This window comes from Diadema antillarum, unplaced genomic scaffold (assembly GCF_040938485.1).
Source record: "Diadema antillarum isolate AM-2024a unplaced genomic scaffold, OU_Dant_1.0 seq00002072_RagTag, whole genome shotgun sequence".
Classification (NCBI taxonomy): domain Eukaryota; kingdom Metazoa; phylum Echinodermata; class Echinoidea; order Diadematoida; family Diadematidae; genus Diadema; species Diadema antillarum.
The window spans coordinates 288,119-310,600 of NW_027272719.1; the positions used below are offsets into that span (position 1 = coordinate 288,119).

Sequence of the window (22,482 nt, forward strand, 5' to 3'; positions counted from 1 at the left end):
ATGTAAAATCTTTCCAAGTTAGATCAAGTAAATTTCTCTTTTATGTTTTTTGTATTACTAAAATCAAGAGAGAAGAGTCAAGAAATTATTGACTTGAAGACTGGGCAAGGGCAACACATTGACATAATTTTTGATACAGTGTCTGTATAGTTGTTTTCATTATCAAAAGAGCGAGTCAGAGCCGAGGTCAGAACATTGAAATTTGTCAGTTACATAAAGTTTGGGATTGGTTTATGTGAGCAACACTCCCAGCTAAGGAATGAGTAACTCAAATCTGAATTGTACAAATCGAAGTGACAAGACAATTCACTCATTGATGCTCAGCTGAGCAATCTGTGACACTTGATGATAAAGAAATGGATGATACCAATCTTGCTTCAAATCCTGATGACAGAATTATTCTCTCCTGTAAGGGATAGTATAGTTTTGGTTTTGACCCAATTTCTCTTTTCTAACATTTTTTTTTTTTGGTGAGATAATGAAAAACTTCTTATGAGATAATGAAAGAACATGTCATTCTAAGAGGAATTCAATGTTTGTTTCATCATGCGCATGGCAGATTGTTGTTAGCGCACTTCCGTGCGCATGGCAGATTGTTGTTAGCGCACTTCTGTGCACATGGCAGAATGTTATTAACCCTATGCGCACTCCCACACCCTAACGACAATCTGCCATGAGCACTCCCACACTGTAACGACAATCTGCCATGCGCACGACGATTTGATGAAAATTGGTTTTGAATTTCATTGAATAAACTGAATTTCTCTTAGAATGGTATGTTCTGTACTATTTCATAATTGGGTGGTTTCTTGGTATTTTGCAAAAAGTTAAAAGCCCAGTCCTCATCTCCACCAATACTATATAGTGAAACCCCGTTATAACGAGTTCGGTTATAACGAGGAACCGCTTATAACGAGGTGATCGCGTCGGTCCCGTTTTCCTTTGCGTGTAAACCTATGGCAAAACGAATCGGTTATAACGAGTTCGGTTATAACAAGATTCCGGTTATAACGAGGACATTTTCGGCGCATCATGATAAAGACAAACATAAGAATTTTGATCGGATATAACGAGGTACCATTTTTTGACTTGCCGCTTTTCAAACACGCGACAAACGAAACATTGAAAATCGAATTCACGCTATCCATGTCTTTTTCCCGTTTTGCAGAGAACAGTTCCTTCCATGTTTTCTTCTAAACCACGCAATAAGACACATTAATACCATCAGATGTTCCTACTAAATTATTAAACATAATCATTCGATTTTCTTTTTCGCGGGATCACATGCGTGCGTAATGTAATAGGTCAGACCGCAGCGCAACAAGGGAAAAAAGATAACGCACTCAAAAACTTTTCATGTAGTGACACTCGTGGCAAATATGGAAATTGGAATGCGTGTGCAACTCAACATTTATCATCCTTTCCATTTGTAGTCCCGACTTCCAGTTCTTTCGCTGGTGCTGGTTAGCAAATATGAGTGTATGATTATAGCAGAAATAATTAATGACTTCACGATCTCGCCGGGTGACAGCAGCGTAAAAATGACACGCGAAGGGATTTTCGGAAGAAGATAAAGAACGCATCTTTAATCCCTTCGGGAGCAACGATAATACATCGTATGAGATTACAGCCGAAATGATTCATGAAATCATCGCATTCCCGCTGGGCACCAACAGCGTAAAATAACCTCGCAAGTTACGGTAAACGACGCACGTATATGTTCCTCTGAAATCATCGCGATCTCGCCGGATATGACAGTAGCGTAAAAATAATTGAATAACGCATGTTAAGCTACTTTAATCGGTGTTCAGAAGAAGAAACTAACGCATTTAAAAATTTGAATAGATCTGGGTTTGTTCATTATCACAATTTTAACAACGCATTTCACAATGAAGATTTTTCTTTCTTTAAGAATGGTCTACGAGGAACAGATTTGCGTAAAAAGGATCACAACTTGACCTTCTAACTTCAATCCTGTCGCATATTTTTCAAGAACGGACGTACAAAACGCGAAGAAGAAAATGAACAACACATCTTCAATCCCTTCGGGGGCAACCAACATACATTGTATAAGATTACAGCCGAAATGATTCATGAAATCATCGCATTCCCGCTGGGCACGAACAGCGTAAAAATACTCCAACAGCGTAAAAATACCCCGCAAGTTACGGTAAACGACGCATGTATGTTATTCTGAAATCATCGCGATCTCGCCGGTTGACAGTAGCGTAAAAAATAGTTAAATAACGCATGTTAAGCTACTTAATCGGTGTTCAAAAAAAGAAACAAACGCATTTAACAATCTGAATAAATCTGGGTTTGTTCATTATCACAATTTTAACAACGCATTTCACAATGCAGATTTTCTTTCTTTCAGAATGGTCTATGAGGAACAGATCTGCGTAAAAAGGATCACAACCTTCTAACTTCAATCCTGTCGCATATTTTTCAAGAACGGATGTACAAAACGCGAAGAGATTTTCGGAAGAAAAAACAACAACGCATTTCAATCCTTTCGGGCGCAACGATCATGCATTGTATAAGATTACAGCTGAAATGATTCATGAAATTATCGCATTCCCGCTTGACACTAACAGCGTAAAAATATCTCGCAAGTTACGGTAAACAACGCATTTATGTTACTTTATTTGCGCTGGCGTTTAGAAAAATTTAACAAACGCATTTTATACAATCTGATTATTATAGATATAAGAATAATATAGATATATCATTCTCTCGATAATAATGAGCGATAATTGTGTAATAAAACGCAAAGGATGTTCTTAACTTTCATTAATGGGTATATTGTAACGTCGTCCTAATGTTTTTCTTTGTTTTTGATGCGTACGGTTATAACGAGGTACCGGTTATAACGAGGTAATATCGCCGGTCCCACGGACCTCGTTATAACGGGGTTTCACTGTACCATCCCTTTGAATTATTTGAACTGTGTGATGTGAGTTATTATCACTTGAAACTGTGTAATGAAGGAATTCCGTCCTGATAATTTACATTTTCTTTTTTACTTTGATTCCTGCGATGCCAGAGTCCGTAATGGCTAAGGTTGGGATCAAAGAGAACGCCCTCGTTGTTGACCTGACCAAGAAGGAGGGTACGGCCTCCACCCTCTTGGAGAGCAAGATAGTATGTGAAGTGGAGGAAAAGGTAATCAGCACCAAACTTGTTCTCAGGGTAGTGTTTATACAGCAATATCCAGGTGCATTTCCTGATACATGATAGTGGGGTTTTTTTTTTTCATTATTTTGCCACTATTTTTTTTTATTTCATAAGAAGTTTATTAAAGGGCTACCAGGTTTCCCTCTACAGATTTGAAAGTGTGGGAGATATGAATTTTAATGAGCTCAGTTCGTCTGATACTAGATTTGTACTTCTCTTTTTGTTATAATTTTGTTGTTGTTGTTGTTGTAGATAGGCTAATGGTCTGTTTAACAAACAGTTACAGACTGAGGAATTTACATGACATTTTTACCACTTGAACCGATTAAGTCCCTGCTCTACAATTACAATAAACCAAAAGATGTAACTCAGCTGTAACATGTGATAAAACAGTGAGGAGTCAATGGCACCAATATCTTTACAAATCTCCCTCCCCCTCCTCCCCTCCCCCCCCCCCCCTCCACCCCCTCTAATCAACATCCACTCTCTTATCTCACACCTCTGTGTTTCTGCAGGACGTCTACCTGTTCTACTTCCTGCGCCAGTACCCCGGCCGTACCCTGGTATTCACCAACAGCATCGACTGCATCCGGAGACTGGCGTCGATCCTGTCTCTGCTCCAGTGCCGTCCACTCCCGCTGCACTCTTCCATGCACCAGAAACAGAGGCTCAAGAATCTGGAGAGGTGAGGATCAGCCTACCAGTCTCTGTTTGCTTTCCCTCTCTGTCAAATTTATATGTAGAGAGACTATTTCTATCTCCTTACAATCGTGGCAAGTGGTTTGTGCGGCACAGAGACGAACGCAACACGCTGCCTCCACCCATTCTGTACCAAATGTAGTGACACTGAATGAGAATAGCGCTGGCTCAATGGGTCAGCAAACACACACTGGTCTAAAAATCACCTGACCCAAAATGGCTGTCCGAGCCACGCGAGCTTCCGAAGGGATCGAATGGACGCACACTCACAGTGTGCATGCGCATGAAGAGAGGCCAAAAGAGCCAAGCGTCTTCTGGCCTCTCTCCTCCAATCACCGCAGCTCGCGGTCACAATGTTTGCGTGTGATGCGTACACACACACACACACACACAGTCCCACACATTTATGGATAGCACTGCAATCTGGCATTGCGCAATTGCATGCACAAATTTCGTTCGTTTGGAGGAGTTATGCAATAACATACCATTAGGGATGACGATCGTCCAACTTTAAAGTGATGTAGATGATATATTGATAATATTATTTTGCATCTATGAAGCGCACAATAATCATCATCATTTTCTTGTTTGCACTTGGCATAAAGATAGATATGGCATGCATCCACTCCATTGCACCTGCCTGTAAGCGCCATTCTAATACACTGTACACAAACATGCTTTTTGGCGTAGCATACATCTCAGTGCAAGGAAAACCTGACACTTTTGAATTTATGAAGTTGATCCCAAAGATAAAGGTAAAACAATACCAGCTAATACAGTATTATACTTCTTTCACAAACACCTCCCAGTGTTAAATGTGATACCTACATGTAGTAATGCAGACATTTCAATAACAGTTTTATTCACAAAATCTGAAAATAATGCATAGTTCTTTATTCATACGAGCATCTGTAAAATGAAAAAGCCTTGGAAAGGCAGATAACTTCACACGCTCCTCAGATGATGCATTATGGCCTATTGACTGCACCTAATAGATATAATCCACAGTGTTTTGAATTGTGTTCACAAACTACAACATCAGGTCATGATGCTGATATTTCCACTCTATGTGGATAATAGTAGAATAGAAATTGCGCAGATTTCTCTGTTCCTGCTTTGTCTTTACAACCACGTAATGCCGATATGATCTGCATAATTGAGTTTATGAGAGGTATAATAGATATGCGATAACTGCATTTTTATATGAAGCTATGATGAAGAACTTGCCACCTGATGACTGAAAGGGTGTTATCGTCCATGAAGACGGTGTCCCCATGTCTCCTAGTATACAAAGTATGTGGCGCCACAATGGCGTTGATTTTTTTTAAACACCAATGTATGCGAAACTCTGAGATAACAAAAAGTCCTGAAAATAAAGAAGGTATACCATAGTTAAAAATCAGTCATGCTTTTGAAGATCATGAAACAGAAATGTTATGATTATGATATGACTATGAGTAGACCCTAAACTGTACTCCTGTCTGGAGTGGTAAAAACCAATGACATGCCTTGACCACTAAATGCTGCCCCCTAATGATCGATCAAACCAACCTGTTGTCTAGACATACAGGTCAAGCAATTTTGGCTTAAACTCTTGCTATTTTTTTGTGATGCCTCATCCTGTGTGGGGCACACTTTCATTATAGCAGTGCAGTATCTGCAAGTTAAAATTATTGTGGTTGTCATGGGGCCGACTGAGTATCAACATCCAATCAGCTGCAAGTTGTTACTTTGTTAACTAAAAGTAATTGTAGCTTGCAAGATTATTGCAGACCTGAGATTGCATTACTGTGTGACTCACTCTATGAAACAAGGCTGAGGTTCTGCTTTGTCAAATTATGATGAGTCTGGATGTACCTCTATGTCTCTCTGCAGATTCACGGCCAATCCTCGGGGGCTACTCCTGGCCACCGATGTTGCTGCCAGAGGCCTGGATATTCCGGACATTGAGCATGTGATTCATTACCAAGTACCAAGGACCTCAGAGGTATGGGTTTGTTTGGGAGACATCTGACTGGTGGTGTGGAGGGCAGGTGGTCATTGTGGTAGTGATGGTGGTGGTGGTGGTGGGGGTGGTGGATGTGGTAGATGTGGTGGTGGTGGTGGTGGATATGGTGGATGTGGTGGTAGGGGTGATAGTGTTGTCCCGATGAGGACGGGCTGATTTTGCTACAACACGTATTTCCCACAGACCCCTGCCCAAGTGGGGCTCGTTCTCGTCGGGTTAATGATGGTCGATGTTGTCGGATTTTCTTTTGTTTTTTTTGCTTTTACTTTCATTTTTCTAGGGGGTTGGGTAAGATATGTTTCAAAGTCATTGCCTTCTTTTGCAAGGCTGTCTGGTTTCGACAAGCTGATATCGATTATTGCTGTTTGACAATTGGTTATGCCATAATGAGGTGATACTGTACGTGCCATTTCTATTGCGAGCATGATATTTCACAAGTCAGGTCTTGTGTCAGATGTTCTCGTGATTCGTTGATTTTGTGATTATAAACCACACAACGAAATGAGAAGTAAAAATTGTGTAAGTAATAATTCTTTTACACTAAGCAAAGTTGACGATTTCCCACTACAGTGGAAACAATTGTGCATTGGGTTTGTTTCGTGGCAGATGACATTTTGGCTTGTTGTCATTTATGAGAAGCAGTTCACTCTGAAAATGAACTACAACCATGTCAAAACTGTATGACATATTGGAAGTACTGTACATTGTAGATGAGTGTTCCAGGATACTTTGTGAAAAAAAAAAAATCTTGAAAATCATTGTTGGTTTCCTTCCCAAACTAGTAAATCTGTATTTTATTAATCATCTTTTACTCTCAGGCACTACAAATGTTGACAGAGCAGCTTGACACTCTCCCCCTCCCCTTCTCAAGTTACAAGAAGAATTCATACTTAAAACTTCTGTCTTGTTAGTTTGGATATAATTATGTTCATCACCATGGAGGGAAAGGAACTCCACTTTCTCATTTATCTTTTAATGGAATAATAAGGTTTACAACTTAATATAACTTTTGCTGTGTGTTGGGTACAGTCCTACATTCACCGCAGCGGGCGGACAGCGAGACAGGCCAAGGTAGGACTGAGTGTGACATTCGTGTCTTCCAGCGAGCTCAACTTCTACCGACGGCTCTGCAAGACTCTAAACAGAGGTTAGTACCAGTATTTGTATCAATCAGGTAAGCTGTACAGTGCATGTTGGAGTTTTGAGGAATTCCTTCAAAAATTTTGTAACATTTGGGTAAGGTTTAAACATGCCTTAAAATACATGGAGTATCTACTCATATGTTACTTTCTAGCCATATACTAATATCTTTTTTTTTTCAAGTGATATACAAATGACTTGAATAAATTAGTATGAAATAAAGTGACACAGAGGTGGGGGGGGGGAGGGGGTGAAGCTCAATTAGTAGGTTGTGTATTATGTCTTGCTGACATACAGTGAAACCCTCAAGTCTATAATGATAACTATAAATCTCTGCTAAATCATTTGCCTATTAGTATTTATAATCAACTTTGCAAGTTATTATCGTCCATATAAAGCACTCTGGAGAGATGAGATGAAGAGGGGGAAGGCGCAGGGAAGTGCCCAAACATCAAACCTTATTGTACGCACTCATGTACGTGTATGACATGGCAAGTAATTTGAATTAATTCTTTGTGCCAGTTTGCTCTTCAAAGTTCCAAGCAATCATCACAAGTATGCCAAATTGAATGGTCTCGTGGTACTATGTTTTTGTATCAATCTCTGTGGAACATTCACATCCACACTCGCACACATACAGAGGAGATCCCATCATTCCCCGTGGAGCACAGGTACTACCAAGCCGTTCGGGAGAGGGTGGACCTTGCCAGGGACATCGACAAGCTGGAGCACCTGATCAGTAAGAAGAAGCACCAGAACGACTGGTTTGTGAGGGCGGCCAAGGAGCTGGATGTGGATGTAGATGCGGACATGAAGTATCCTTGGATATGTCGAGCTTGCCCCATTCACACCAGTGATGGGATAAGGATAGCCATTTATAATGTGGGATTACATCTGATGTCAAATGGGCACTCTTGATGTGTAGGGGGGAAAAAAACTACATTGGTACAGCACACCAGGGTGCATTTAATTATACATACTGTCAACCTTGCCTTAAAAAAAAAAAAGAGTGGAGAAATCCTTTGATTTATATGAATTTTCATGATTTTACCCATCTGTGGTAAAATTTTCCTTTGATTTAGCCAGTTTTTTTACCTGTGTGAGGTCAATTTCAGTGAGGGTTTTATTCCAAACCACACACAGTCTGGTGGTGCAGTACATCTTAAAGATAACCCTCAGGTCTAGTTGCAGGACACAGGTGTTCTGTATTGATCCTTAATTTTAATAAATCAGAATGATTTTTATAACCGTCATTTTTGCAGTTTTCATATTTGAAAGGGGTCTTGGCAATCACTTTGGTATCAGGAGTTGATATCTTACTGACCAAGTTCATGTTTGTGAAGTAATGACACAAAAATATAGGCACCATGACTTTGCTGTATAACCACGTAGTAGCATCTTTGTGTAGAGTAGTGTAAAGTAAAAGCTCTAGGGTGTTGGGTTTCATTGGGTATATTGCTGTTGCTTTGCTACAATTTCTCACATTAAACTTTGCAGACTTGTGCAGCATACATTTTATCTGTTGGTTTGCTCACTCTTGGTCGACTGGAAGTATTCCTTAATACTACTGCTTTGTAACAGCTTGCATGATCTGGGCGACTCTTCAGAGCAGAAGCAGTTCAACAAGAAAATGCGCATGATGAAAGGCAAGGAATTCTTCCTCATTTCAGGAGCAAAAGCTTGGATTTACATAGTACATGTACACACTTCGGTTGAGGTTTCATGGAGTGTCTGCATTGACCAAATCTAGTCACCTTTTATTTGTTGACTTTGTATCAGAAGAGAATAAAAATTTTCAGTTATGTTTAAAATGCTTGATGCAGAGTTATTTGGTTTCTTGTTATTATTCTGGTGTGTTTATTTGCTTAATATTACAAAAATAAAACTACCACAAACTATAAGATATGGCAAAAATACTGTACCTAGTTTATGTCACAAACCATATATTTTTGTGGCTTTTGGGCATAGAGTCATGGTACAATGTAAGTTTGAGAAGGCAGGCTTTTTTCGAATTCAGGTTTGGGCATTGTAAGCTCCTTATAAAATTATCTTTAATAGCACATCTCCACTTTACGTGTGTGTGTGTGTGTGTGTGTGTGTTTCTGTCTGTCTGTCTGTATACACATGTATGTGTCCTTGTCTCATTGAATTTGATTCTTAACAGTTTTTGTGGTTCTGACACATACAGGTCACTTGAACAGTTTGCTGAAGAAGAAGATCTTCCCCTCTGGTGCCTCCCAGCTGTATCTGACATCAAATGGCAAGCTCCTGTCGCCATTCACACAAGGTACATTTGCATCATAAATAGTTAAAAAAAAAAAAAAAGAATAAAATCATATTATCTGTGTTTCCAGGATTCCTGTATCAAAATTAGCAATATACATGTATTGTACATATGCTTATTACACGCTTATGCTAATTAGGCTAATAAAAAAACTTGCCCAAGGTTGCCCAGGTGGCAACCAAGCTGAGTTTACTTCAATACCCTTCTAGAACACGAATCAACCAAAAAAACCTTGTACTTAACAATTTTTCCAGGTCATGTACATGATTTATGGGACCATTTACTGGACGAGTATTTACTTGCAAACCAACTGCACTGAAACTCGCAAACACTCGTGGAATTCCAGTGCTTTTCAGCTAGTGATCTTCACATTGTTTTACATGTATTGGAGCGTATTTCTGTTTGTATCCATCAGTCGCAGACTTCTGCTCCATCTGTGTTACTGTCAGTTGCAGCAAATTTCCACCAATGACTGTAGTGGTAGTGATTTTGGGACCTCAAACTTTACTTCAAAATTTTTTTGTTAAAATCATCATCACAAAACTGTTATGTATCTTCTTGCTGTACATCTTACAGTGCAATCCCATTATAACGAACATGAATATAACAAAATTCTGCTCCAATACAACAAAGTAAAAATAATCCAGGCCCCAACACCATCTCCTCTATATTTTTTATCGTTTATTTGCGCGGTATTAACAACATTTCGACGTAACGAAAGAAAACTGCTGGTCCCAAGGACTTCGTTATAACAGGAGTCAACTGTACTCAATTTTACAAGACTATTTACTATTAAAAAATGCCTCTGGTGTTTTTAATCTTTCCAGCCACTATTGGTGCTCATGAGGCGGCCTCCAAGCTGAAGGCACGGATCAGTACAGACAAACAGGATGACAGCAAACAGAAGGAAAAGAAGAGGAAGAAGTTCAAACGGATGGGAAGATACAAGAATAAAGCACCACAGTCATGATACATCCATTCCCCAAAAGGGCTGCAGTAGTAATAACGAAACTGTGCTGTACATTGATCCACTGATAAGCTGTACGCTGGTATTTTACCCGAGGAGGAAGAGGTTTAACCCTAATCAGGCCGGGCTTCTTTGGCTGTGCTAAAACCGGAGGGGGGCAGATTGCGCCGCCCCCTGAGATCTCGGCCATCAATGGTATGATCGTGATGAAATTTGGCATAGATTGTGTCATAAGATTTTTTTGAGCAATCAATTTCTAATTTTTATTAACCCGTTTAGGACGGTTTGATTTTGCTACAACACGCATTTCCCATAGATACCTGCCCGAGTATACTCGGGACTCGTCCTCAACGGGTTAATTATGCAAATTTAGCCCAATATATTTTAGCCTAATTAAAAGCATTGAGAGTCTACTTTTTGATTTGTACATCTGTTTTAGCATATTCAACAATTGTACAGTGTACATAATAAAAACTTCCAAAAGTCACTTTAATTCTTCTGTATTTTATTGTTTTTTGAATTTCTTATGTATTTCATTGTTTTTCGACTTTTGTTTTTTATTGGAAATTGTCATTGACCACTTTTCTACCATAATTAGCATAAAATTAATCAACGAAAGTGGCAAATTGTAAAAATAATCAGGTTTTTATGACTTTCATGACAGAGCACTGTTTTTCATAGGAAATGTACACAAAATCACAAAATTGTGCCCGTTTTGGGGTGACATGCTGTTGCGAAAATGGGCGTGGCTTCGAAAAATAGGCACAGACGTTGCAAATTTGGTCTCAAAAGTTGCGCGAGACTTGAACACAGAAAGTCAAGAAGCCTAGTGATGAGGCCTTCTTGCGTTACAGAATTATAGCGCCCTTGTAGGGTTAAACACATGGGAAGATACAAGAATACAGTGTATCCACAGTCATAAAACATTCATTCCCCAAAAGGGCTGCAAGTAATAGTAATGATGAAAATGTGCTGTACGTGCCGAAATTTTCCTGCACCAATATTTCTCGAATGGCAGTTGATCGATTAATTTTGTGCTTTCTGGTCTTCTCATTATCATGATAATTGTTAACAGAAAAATAAAGGAAAAGTATTCATAAAAAAGTGTGACTTCTCAAACAGTATTTTTTTTTTTAAACTAAAATGTTACTTGAAATGAGATCAACTCTCATAACAAATACTACATTGTAGTATTGTACATGTGTTCAAGGATGTGAGCAAGGGGTCTAGGGCAATTACCCCCTGGGCAATTACCCCGCACCCTTCCTCTGGCCCTAACCCTAATCCTAATCCCGAGCCTAACCCTAACCTTAACCCATACTCTCAACCCTAAACCTAACACTAACCCTAATCTTTGCTCTAATCTTACCACTAACCAGTATTTAGCCGGGGGCAATTGCCCCGATACGGTGAGCAAGGGGACCCCGATTGCATGGCATCAGGACTATATGGTAGTAGTCCCTTAAAATATTGCAAAGCTACAATGTACATGTGGTGTCCTAGCCTAGGACATTGCAGGCACAACAAGTTTTTGTTTTCATTTTTGTCGATGCTTTTGCAGTGAGATTCTTGCAAGCGAGAGCCTATTTTGCAAAATTCATGAAAATAAAACCGCCACGAAAATATCAGCATATACAGTACATTTTCAGTGTCCTTCGTACCACATGCATGCACTCTCGCACAGGTTCAGGTGAATCTCACCATAATATGACTCCTTGGGACCATTGACATCACCTTTACCATTATATTTAGATTGTGCTACAGTGAAAGTGGAAAGCTTCACGGTGTGGAAATTCAACTCTTGTGTATTTCATCTGGCATTAAAGCAAGCACAAAGATATTTTTGCTTCTTGTACGTGTAACATTTTATATTTTGTATCTTTGATTTCGCAGAAAAAAATAATCATACAGCACTGTATCTTTGATTCCACAGAATGAAAAACAGGCAAAATTCATTTCACTGGCCGAATGCAAGAGTTTCTGCTTTTTAAAGTATGTATATCAGGGTTTTCACAGCAATACATTGCAAAGAAACTCTGAATTACGGGCGAGAAAAAATACTTTATGATGAGAATTTGTTATACATTGTATCAGTGTAGGATGAGAGTCCACTCTATTTGCATTTTAAAAGATAGGTGATACCTTTTTTTACACCCCTCTTTGTGCATTCTTGGGTCCAAGTCTCTTTGTAACAAGGTTAATCTCTGTTGTGATTAGACAATCACACATCAGAAATCATGATTGTGATTGCAAAATTGAGCAGTTGGTACTCTTGTGGTGACCAATGTGTACATGAACTGTGCTTGATGTAGAAACTAGCACATGTGTTGCTAAAATGCACAAGTTACCAAGAGAAATCAACACTCAAACTTCAGGTACTGTTTCTTATCTCTGTGCATCTGCACATTTATTAATGAAGTCTTATAAAATGACATGTACTTGAAAACATTCTCCAGTTGTGTATACAGATGTATTGGCATATCTGCAAGAATAAACATGGAGAGAGTGCTTATCGAGCTTTTATTCCAAAACCCTTTGATCTGACTACAAAGTTTACTTTTTAGATATGCAGGGTTTGTCTTGGTTTGTGTGTGTGTAAGTGTGTGTCTGTGTTAAGTAGAATGAGAATACGAGAAATTACAGGGTGAACAGAACACAAAGTTTGAAACTAAAAAATAAGACAAAATCTGACAATAGAACAGGGCATAATTTCATAATCAGGAACAAAGAATGTTGTAAGAATGAAAGCTATAGAATGCTCAGTTGCAGCATGTTCTCTGTTCTACGATTCCTTAATAGGCAAGGTACACATCCTGTTGAATCCAAAATATTTTGATGGATCATCAATTTTCCCTGGTCAAATCTGTTCCTTGGAGCTGTGCCAGCACCTGTCCATGTCTGCCACAATGGGGATAAGTCTGTCTGACACACACATGATGTTTCCATCCCTCAGGCTCTCTCCACTTCCTTCAGTAAATAACTCTCCTGCAACTATTAAAAATATTATACGCTGCATGAAACAGGATATGCTGTTCACTTGACCCGTTGATGTCATCCTCTTCCACAGCAATTCACATCACTTCATGGTTTCCCTTTCTTTTTCTTCTTCTTTACCACTGAGTCTCCTGGAAGAAAGACAGACAGACAGATAGATAGAGATTGAGAGAGTTTGAGATTGAGAGAGATGGAAATTGAGATTTAAATTGAGATAGAGAGAGACAGCAAGAGATAGAAATTGAGATAGAGATTGAGATAGAGATAGAAATTGAGATTTAAATTGGGATAGAGAGAGATAGAAATTGAGTTAGGAAGAGATAGAAATTGAGATAGAGAGAGAAGGGATTAAGATAGAAAAAGGCAGAAATTGAGATAGAGAGAGATAGAAATTGAGATGGAAAGAGATAGAAATTGAGTGTGTCAATATGATTTTCCATGACATTTTGTTTTCATAGAGGAGAGGACGAAAAATGAGGAAAACACAAGCAAGCATGATGAAGTGAGAACAGACAAAACCGCTTGATGTCAGATATTAAAAGATATTGGATCACACTTGACATGTCTCATACCGACCCAATAGTGGACTACACATTTCAATGGGTGACCATAAGAAAAAAAAAAACTTTGCTTGCGACAAATGAGCAATGAGGAAAATGCTCGGGGGGGGGGGGGGGGGGGTATTAGGATGAGCGGCTATTGGAGGTCTTAATGAAATTCTTTGTCATTGCTTGGAGAAACAAACTTTTGTAGCCTAGAAAGGGAAAGAAACTAATGAGTTTGGTGTCTCACCACCATCCTGGTCCTGGATCCTCTTTGCTGCTTGCTGCGAGGAGCCCTTCTTGCCTTCCTGCTGCTTCAACACCTCTCTCACTGCCAGACAGGTTAATCTGGCCTTCGTGTTGACTTTGGATAAGAGTGACGGAGCATCGCAGACCTGCAGAAAGAGAGTGATGCAGTTGCAAGTCTGTTCACTGACAGTTTCTCAAATGCAAGACTAGTGCAGGGCTCAACACTAACTACATTTCTCTGGTGGCTCATTCAGGCCCTTCATGGCTATAAATCTGACATTTTGGTGGCCCAAAACAGAAATGTATTTGCTCCAAATACAAGGATACATGACAATCGACAATGTGGATTGTTATTTTACTTGCCTGATTTTAGTTGGCTGATTAAGCCATCAAAAATGTCCTTTTAAGAAATTTGGTGGCCCCAAATCAATTTTTAGTGGCTCCATGCCACTGGGCCAACACTATGTCAAGCCCTGCTGTTGTGTGCCGGGAGGAGGAACAAAATAATGCTTCTTGCTGATAAAAGAATAAAAATGGATCCATTCCTCAGACACTCTCCTAGACTCTTTGACCACATATAGTGTCAGTGCAGGGAAATAGACATAGACAGAAAAGGGGGGGGGGGATGGAGGAGCCAAAATATGTACACACCTTCTCTGTGTCGACACACCAGAGTTTGATGTAGCCATCACTTGATGTAGAAAACAGCCATCGTTCACAGGATCTGGACTGACTGCCGCATGCCCTTGTACACTTCAGAGCTTTTATCCTGCTAGGCACATGTACAAAATAGAGCATAATTTTATTAACGAGATGCTGCAGATCCTTTGAACTTGCTGCAGCAAGAATTGGGGAGGGGGAGGGTAGTATTAAGATATACTGTACGAGCTGAAATTTTCGCGAATTGCTACTTGGAGGACATTTTCGCGTGTTGTTAATTTCGCGGTTGCGAGGGTCTAACTGAACTTAGTTATTCGCGCGTTGTTATTTTCGCGGTTCAAAGGCGATTCACGAAATTCGCGAAAATAAAACCACCGCAAAAATTTCAGCTCGTACAGTATTAGAGAAACCTTACAAGAGTAACCAGCCACTTCAGTGAGCTTCTAGTAGGGAAACTTCCTGTCCCTGAATCAGAAATATTAAGCTCCACATTCTCATGCTCCACTGAACAGCAGCAATAGTTTTTGTTTTTATTCTCTCACTGCTTAACCCTTTGAACCCGAAAGGCCGGAAAACCGGCCGCGCGCAGAACGTGCAAATACCCGAAAGGCCGGTATACCGGCCAGAAATCATGTGACTTTGATAACTTGAGTTTTAACTGTCAGGTGACCCCCTAAATATGACGCCATCTCACTACAACGATGTGGAGAGATTTTTCGGTCTATACTTTCGTTGATTACGGCTTGGATTTGCAAGTTTTGAGCTATAAAAATGGCAAAAAGATGCTATTCTGCAGAGGAGGCTCGTGCGATAATCTTAGGTGAATCATCTGGTGATTATGAGGAAGCTATTGACAAGTCATATTATAGTCAAAGCAGTGATTTTAAAGATGAAACGGACACAGATGATGAGCTAGATGCTACACAAGGTAATGTACAATCTCAGCCGGGTACCAGCGGGGGAAATAGCAGCTGGGATGCCGTTAGAGCTGGAGCTGGAGGTGATCATGTTGGTGATCGTAGAAGTCAAGGGGGGCGTGGCACAGTCAGGGAGTGAGGTTATTGTTGATTATCATTATCCTTATGATTATAATTATCATTGTCATAATGAGCTATTATTGCAGCTCAAATATAATTGGAGTAATCATAACCACACTTCACAGACCTGTGGTTATTTGTTTTTGTTGTATTTTTTTGTATGTATTACCAATGTATTCAGTCATTTAGCAAAATATGCTCAGTATGTGCAAATAATGCAGGGTGAGGGTCACGACCATCTCAAATAATGCAGGGTTAAAAATACCAACTTTACTGAGTAAATTCAACCCTTTCTGTGCCAGGACTTTGGACAGTGTGTACAACAGTGTATGATCTGATTTATCAAAATTGTATACATTCAGGGGCTATCACAAGTGAATTATGACTGTTTTTGTGTATTCTAGCTGTATACAAATTTGATTTCCAGGGTATTGGGACACTTTAAGTACCCATTTAGAGGGTTAGGAAATTAGTATAAAGTAAAGTGTGTTGCCAAGGCAACAGCTCGTCAATACCACATAGGCACGATGATGATAGCATCACTATGTACTTCTTTTTGTACTGACTTTACATCAAACAGCATACGGAGATTCATGTAGTGGGTAATGGCATTCATTAAGGATAAGGATCAAAATAAATTTTCTACAGGGAACCATTTCTTGTAATGAATTTCTTCAGTTTTCTTTTGTTTGGAAATATTATTACAGTTCTATGCATTGTACGCACCTGTTTTCATGTGCTTTGAATTCAACCAATGTCTTTATTCTCCTCTCCTTCTCATCCACTCTCAATATCTGGATTGTTTCTCCCTCCCCTGCCACAGCAATGGTCCGGTCCTGCGGAAAATAAACACAAACCATGCAGAGCATCTTCAAAAATAAGGAACAGACACTGCTATACTGTGCATTCCAATTATCACAGAGACTACTCTGTTGTGATAGCATTTTGTTCAAAGTCAAAATTCAGGTCCCAAAATTATCATCTACAGTACATGTATTTTTACAGACATTATATGTTCAACTACAGTGCCCTCCCGTTATAATGAACACGATTATAACGAAATTCTGGTTACAATGAAATAAAAATCCAGGTCGCAAAATTATCGGCTCTATGTTTTTTGTTTTCTTTTATTGTTTATTTGTTCGGTTATAACAAAATTTCAATATACAAAAGAAAATTGCCAGTCCTGAGGACTTCGTTGTAATGGGAGTCCACTGTATAACAAAATTTTGATCTAAGAAAAGAAAATTCCTTTTCCCAAGGACTTTGTTATTACAGGAGTAACTTGTAAACTATTTTTTAATAGAAACAATCATTCCAAGTTGTGATTGTACAATGTTAAGTTCTATTAATTCACCAGTGTCAATACTATTTCCTAAATGCCTATCATTCTTTTTAAACATGCAATCATCATGTAAAAAGGGATACCAGATTTCAAATAAAAGACTGAATTCAGGCCCTGATAGTTTCAAGTCTCAGGCCCTCTTTCATGTACAAACCAGCTTCTTGTAGATGATTTTCAGGCACTGTAAAACTGGAAATTTTCACGGTGTTGAAATTTTCGCGCATTTCGCGCAACCAGAAGCTAACGCAAAAACAAAAGCACACGAATATTTTTGCATGCCATATGTTCCAGTAGTTGATGTCTTGATTCCGCAGAATTAAAAACACGCGAAGCTCTTCTTAACTTTGTTTTGAAAAGACCCTTACAGGACTTGAACTGAGAACTGTCTGCATTAGTGGCATACACTTCAAATGATAATAATAATGATAATAATAACACAGTGCTTATATAGCACATACATGTATCACTATCGTAGTGTCTCTATGCGCTTTGAGGGAGAGGGATGGAAATTGAAAGGGGAAATGTACTGTACAATGTAAGTACCTATGATGATACCTATCTTGTCTCAAATAACATTCCCTACAGATATCTCTCTTGTGGAGAGTAAAACAGTTGGACATATTTTTAGGACCAGAGCTCACGGATGACGATACTCACTGTAATGAAGCAAGCAGTAAGAATTCTAGTGCTGCACTTGCACGAGCAAACTATTGTTGCCGTGGTGATGTCATAGACATCTATTCTGTCGTCGATGACCACCATATACAGCTGACCATCAGGTGACCACAGGACTATTTCAGACACTGGGAGAAAAATCACAAGAAGTGAACTCCTTCTGGATACATTTTGCTGACACAGCTGTCTTGTAAATCACATAGTACACAATCAATATGAAAATATGAAATGTATATCAAAAGTCAGTGATGCATATGACAGAAATTGCATCTAGGTAAGGATTCTCTTTGGTCTACAATTTGATGACAAGAAAACAAATTTCTTAAAAGTAAAATAATCTCGGATGTTATGAATAATCATATGTAATCTTGAAATGATGCACTTGTAGGCTATATTTCTTTTTTCATCAACATTTATTCAGTACGGGAGATAAAACAGATCAGTTACAGTTTAACATTACAGATAGCATGAGAAAGGCAAAAGAACTTGGTCACATAATAGATAACTTTGTGTCTTCTTCCATAGTAAGACTGCGACAAGTACTGTCCTAGACATCAAGCTTCTGAAGTATGTAAAACTGGATGTCAGTTTGCTCTTTTACAAGTTTTGAGAGGACAGGGTCACAGAACAATTAATTCTGGTGTCCCACATACCTGCTTTGATGTTAGTGGTGTAAGCAGCCCTTCCCTTGAGCAGGTTCCATGTTCGTAATGTCTTATCCTTGCCAACGGAGAGAGCTAGCTTGCCGGATGGATGAACGGCGACGGAATTGACAGCATCTCTGCAACCAAACAAAAAGATGAAAGTCAGAAAACTTCAGAAGAGATGGCCATCAAGCATGAGATGTAGAAGGAGAGGTGCCACACCTACATAGATTGAATTAGAAACCTCCCATGCCTGCTTGCCTTGGGCAAAACATGACTAACTTACTGTTCAGCTAGACAGATAATTTGCTATTGTCACTTGCTAATGTAAAACTGTTGGACCAGTCAACTGAAATGGCACTTGCGCTCTGTGGGGAATTTGACAGAGGTATCACAATGCCCTGCAAACTCTTGTCATGTTCCGCTAGCCTAAATATTTGCCCCCCTCCCCATCCACACCCACACACACAACCACATACATACTGTACATGCACATCAATAAGAAAAATTCTCCAAAACAGTTGTAACACAGTGAAATACAAGTTTGACCAACCAAGAGGGCACAGATAAGAACAGATTACCGTACCTGTTATTTTTTGTAATGCAGTGTTGAATTGTTGAAAATGAAACAAACAACAGTGAAATCCAATTTGCTTTAATAATTAAATGAGGAACCACTTTTCATGAGGGAATTGTGTCGGTTCCATTTGAAATACATGTACATGAAGAAACCATACCTCACTGGAAATGCAGCAAGCAGCCAGAGAAAAAATATCTACAGAAATTTTCGGGATATCTTTTCATATTTCCAGCTACGGACACCAGTATGATCTACCTGATGCGATTGAGTTAATATGGTGGTATATGAGAACCTGCCAAAAATGGCCTAAAACTGTGTGTAAATGGCACCTATACAAGATCTTATAACAGAACACACCACTCACTTGTGACCTTTCATGACCTTCATGCACTCCCAGGATTGTGTGCTCCACACACAAATCTTCCCATCCTCACTGCTGCTGATCATGTGACTGTCCTCATGAAAAGCTAGGGATGATATAGAGCCTACATAGGAGAACCAAATATAACAAATTATACCACAATAAGAGCCAGCCACACAACTGTGAAATAATATTGACTTGAGCAAGCCCTTTGTATTTGGACAGGTCTGTAATGTGGTCTGTAGGTGTGAATAAATGCACATCTTTTAATTCTAAAACAGTCATAATTATTTGTAATACGTGTATCCTCAGAGACAAACATTGTTCTGTAAAGCTAGAAATACGCTAAAGAATACTACCTTTTACCACTTTTACTACTGTAATGTGTTCATAAATAGGGGGATTTGTTGCTATGCCTACAAATTGATCGCACCCTAATATCAAGGATCTTCCTCTGGCCAAAAAGTGCAGTTATTACTATGGTAAAAAATAATGTTATTGTGCAATACAATGTACAGGCCTCGAAATAGGATTTTGGAGGGGCAAGGCCATTTAGAAAAGGGCACTTTTTCCAAGAGGCCAGGGCACTTAAGTCAGTCAGAGGGGCACCAAGGCCACATTGGAAAGGGCATGTTTGGTGTTTATGAAAAAAGAAAGAAGAAAAACAAACCGAGAAAAACAAACAAACACACACACACACACACACACACACACACACACACACACAAAGTGCAACACACAACAAAAACCTCTTCCCTACAGCTGTAACACATTCCCGATCTCCGCGTTTCTATCAGGTGAAACAACATTTTTTTAAACAGGAATAAAACAACAGTAGGTATTGATTGAAACTCGACACCCTTTCAGGCCAGCCAGGCTGTCATGAAACTTCAAAGCACATTCCGACAGCTGGCTGGCAAAACCACAAGGCAAAGGAATTTGCGTGCGCGTGTAGATTGCTATGATTAGTCTGTGACAGACAGTTCATGACCTCCAAGAATGCGCCAGTACGCGCGGTTTCTTCTGTTGATTGGTCTCTCTCTCTCTCTCCACCCCTAGCCCTCCCCATTCCCCAGTCTGGCACACCTTGGCATCGTGGGATTTTTCTTTTTTCTTGGTGAACTTGGAGTTCACTCTTTACTACTCTATCTGAATATGCGCTGCCTAGCTAGTACATACTCGCGGCCGCTGCGCTGCGGAGGCAGTCGGGACGGTAAAAGCCGGTCGGGCGTACATGTACGTACACGTCGTCTCGTATCTCGGAAAGATACTTTGAGTTTGAATCAGATACATCGGGACGCGAGTGAACTGAAGGTATGATATTTGAGATCAGGAAAGTTGTTCAAGCTTATTAAAGAGACTTTGAGAAAGGGCATATCATACGTCATAAATAATAACTTTCATTCTAAAAGGGCACCACGGCCCCAAGAAAAAGGGCACATTTTTTTTGGCCGTAACTTTGATAAAAAAACAAAAGGCATTGCGGCCAACGAGAGGGGCACCGACGGCCATGGCCGTCGGTGGCCGTCGGTTAATTCGAGGCCTGAATGTACAATATATCAATGTGCTTGAGCTTGACAAGTACAAAAAATAAAAAAAAATATCAATCTTTCCTAAATTTCTGATATCTACAACACATTTAAAAAGACACATTCCTCACCATCATGTTGCATTAAAGAGCCAAGTTCCACTTTCTCTTCAACATCAAAGAGGTAGATAAGCTCATCTGTGCTGCCCGAGGCCAGAAATTTGCTGCTAGCTGCGATGGCTTCGACGCATCCGATGTGAGCATTGTTTGTGAACTGTCCCCGGAAGACTAATTCACCACCATTCTATCACAATATTGTTCAAGGACAAATTGTCAAAAAGATGAGAGAACATTAGTTGCGAGGTGAACTAAAAGTATTCTTTGGTCAACACCTAATCTGTTATCTATGGATAAAATAGGACTTTACCCCGTGAAGAGAAAGGTTTCATTTTCTTCTCTTCTGTTGACAGATTTCTGTTGGTATTGTTTTAAAAAAAGACAGATCACTCCATAAACTTGAATTGAAACCCAATTGTCCCCATTTCACATTCATGAAAGTAAATTTGAACTTGGTGTAGAACCAAATATCTTTCAATTAGAATGGAGACTAAGCATGGATGTGTTCCTTTTTGTTTTCTCCTACTACTAGCTTACAACCCCCTCCCCCCCCCCCAAAAAAAAAGCTAGAATAGTACAGATAGTAGTGTCTATCTGACTTGGTAGGAATAAACTCACTGGGTCACAGACAGTCACACACACATGCACACCTTGTCCTCGGCCTTGATCACCCGTGGCCAACCAGACAGTGTGGGCTGGGTGTGGCAACTTGCTGTTGTTGTTGTTGCTGTTGACGTTCGTTGTTGTGTATGATGATGGTTGATCTGATGCTTATTTTATTTTATTACAGTAACAAAGTTAGACTGCTGATATATGATAGGCGCTTGCCTTGGCTTTACCATGTGTTTACACCTATCAGTGTTTATCTTATAGATCTACAGTCCAGAGTCTACGATTTTTCATAAATTACACGGCCATGATTCACACTCAAAAAATTATTTCCAGAACAGAAAAAAAAAAAAAATATATTCCACTGTGCAGTGCGAGACTAGCACGAGGCTGATGGCAGTGGTCGGTGGTGCAGCACAGCCTAGGCCTAGCACCTTGCACCTGCCAGTGCATGCAGTGCCCTATGTAGCTGTCGCTGCACCGTCTACGTACATGCCGTGCATGCTGAGCACGGCACGGGGTCTGGTCGGGCTACGTGCCTGCCATGCGCCAGCGTAACGTCAGTGTTCATGAATGGTGTATAGATATCTACGTGCATGTTCCATGTTGCATGTTGGACTGCACTGCAGTTGTATTATTCCGAAAATGCGAATGAAAAATAAAAATTCAAGAAAAAAAATAAGTAAATTGCACCTACATACATGCTTTCGTTCACAAATTCTTACTCACTTCTCCTTCTTTTTCCAGCAAATCATAGCCAAAGACTGTACGCTCGTAGCAGCCCGAGAAAACTTGACAACACATGTGCGCCGCCATGTTGAAATAAATTGTCTCGTCCAGTAGTATGAAAAATCATATTTGTGGAT

The 22,482-nt window shown here is 39.7% G+C and overlaps 2 protein-coding genes across 2 annotated transcripts in view; one reads left to right on the top strand and one right to left on the bottom strand.

The window, feature by feature from the left end:
- The window catches only part of LOC139713823 (ATP-dependent RNA helicase DDX24-like), a 45,672-nt gene extending 35,394 nt beyond the window's left edge, over positions 1 to 10,278 (top strand). Inside the window, exons 10-17 of the mRNA XM_071625529.1 lie at positions 3,047 to 3,165; positions 3,693 to 3,862; positions 5,752 to 5,863; positions 6,914 to 7,031; positions 7,665 to 7,839; positions 8,606 to 8,670; positions 9,213 to 9,311; positions 10,136 to 10,278. Of these exons, the coding sequence (XP_071481630.1) occupies positions 3,047 to 3,165; positions 3,693 to 3,862; positions 5,752 to 5,863; positions 6,914 to 7,031; positions 7,665 to 7,839; positions 8,606 to 8,670; positions 9,213 to 9,311; positions 10,136 to 10,278 (1,001 nt within the window). The remainder of the gene's footprint in view (positions 1 to 3,046; positions 3,166 to 3,692; positions 3,863 to 5,751; positions 5,864 to 6,913; positions 7,032 to 7,664; positions 7,840 to 8,605; positions 8,671 to 9,212; positions 9,312 to 10,135) is intronic.
- A 3,078-nt stretch (positions 10,279 to 13,356) lies between these two features.
- LOC139713824 (p21-activated protein kinase-interacting protein 1-like) lies at positions 13,357 to 22,432 on the bottom strand. Its single transcript, XM_071625530.1, has 9 exons — positions 22,346 to 22,432; positions 21,023 to 21,194; positions 19,366 to 19,486; positions 18,431 to 18,558; positions 17,760 to 17,905; positions 16,484 to 16,593; positions 14,712 to 14,829; positions 14,062 to 14,206; positions 13,357 to 13,400 (listed from the first exon to the last, which is right to left on the bottom strand). Exons 1-9 carry the CDS (start codon positions 22,430 to 22,432, stop codon positions 13,357 to 13,359), a joined length of 1,071 nt encoding a protein of 356 aa, XP_071481631.1.
- Between the last annotated feature and the right edge of the window lie 50 nt (positions 22,433 to 22,482).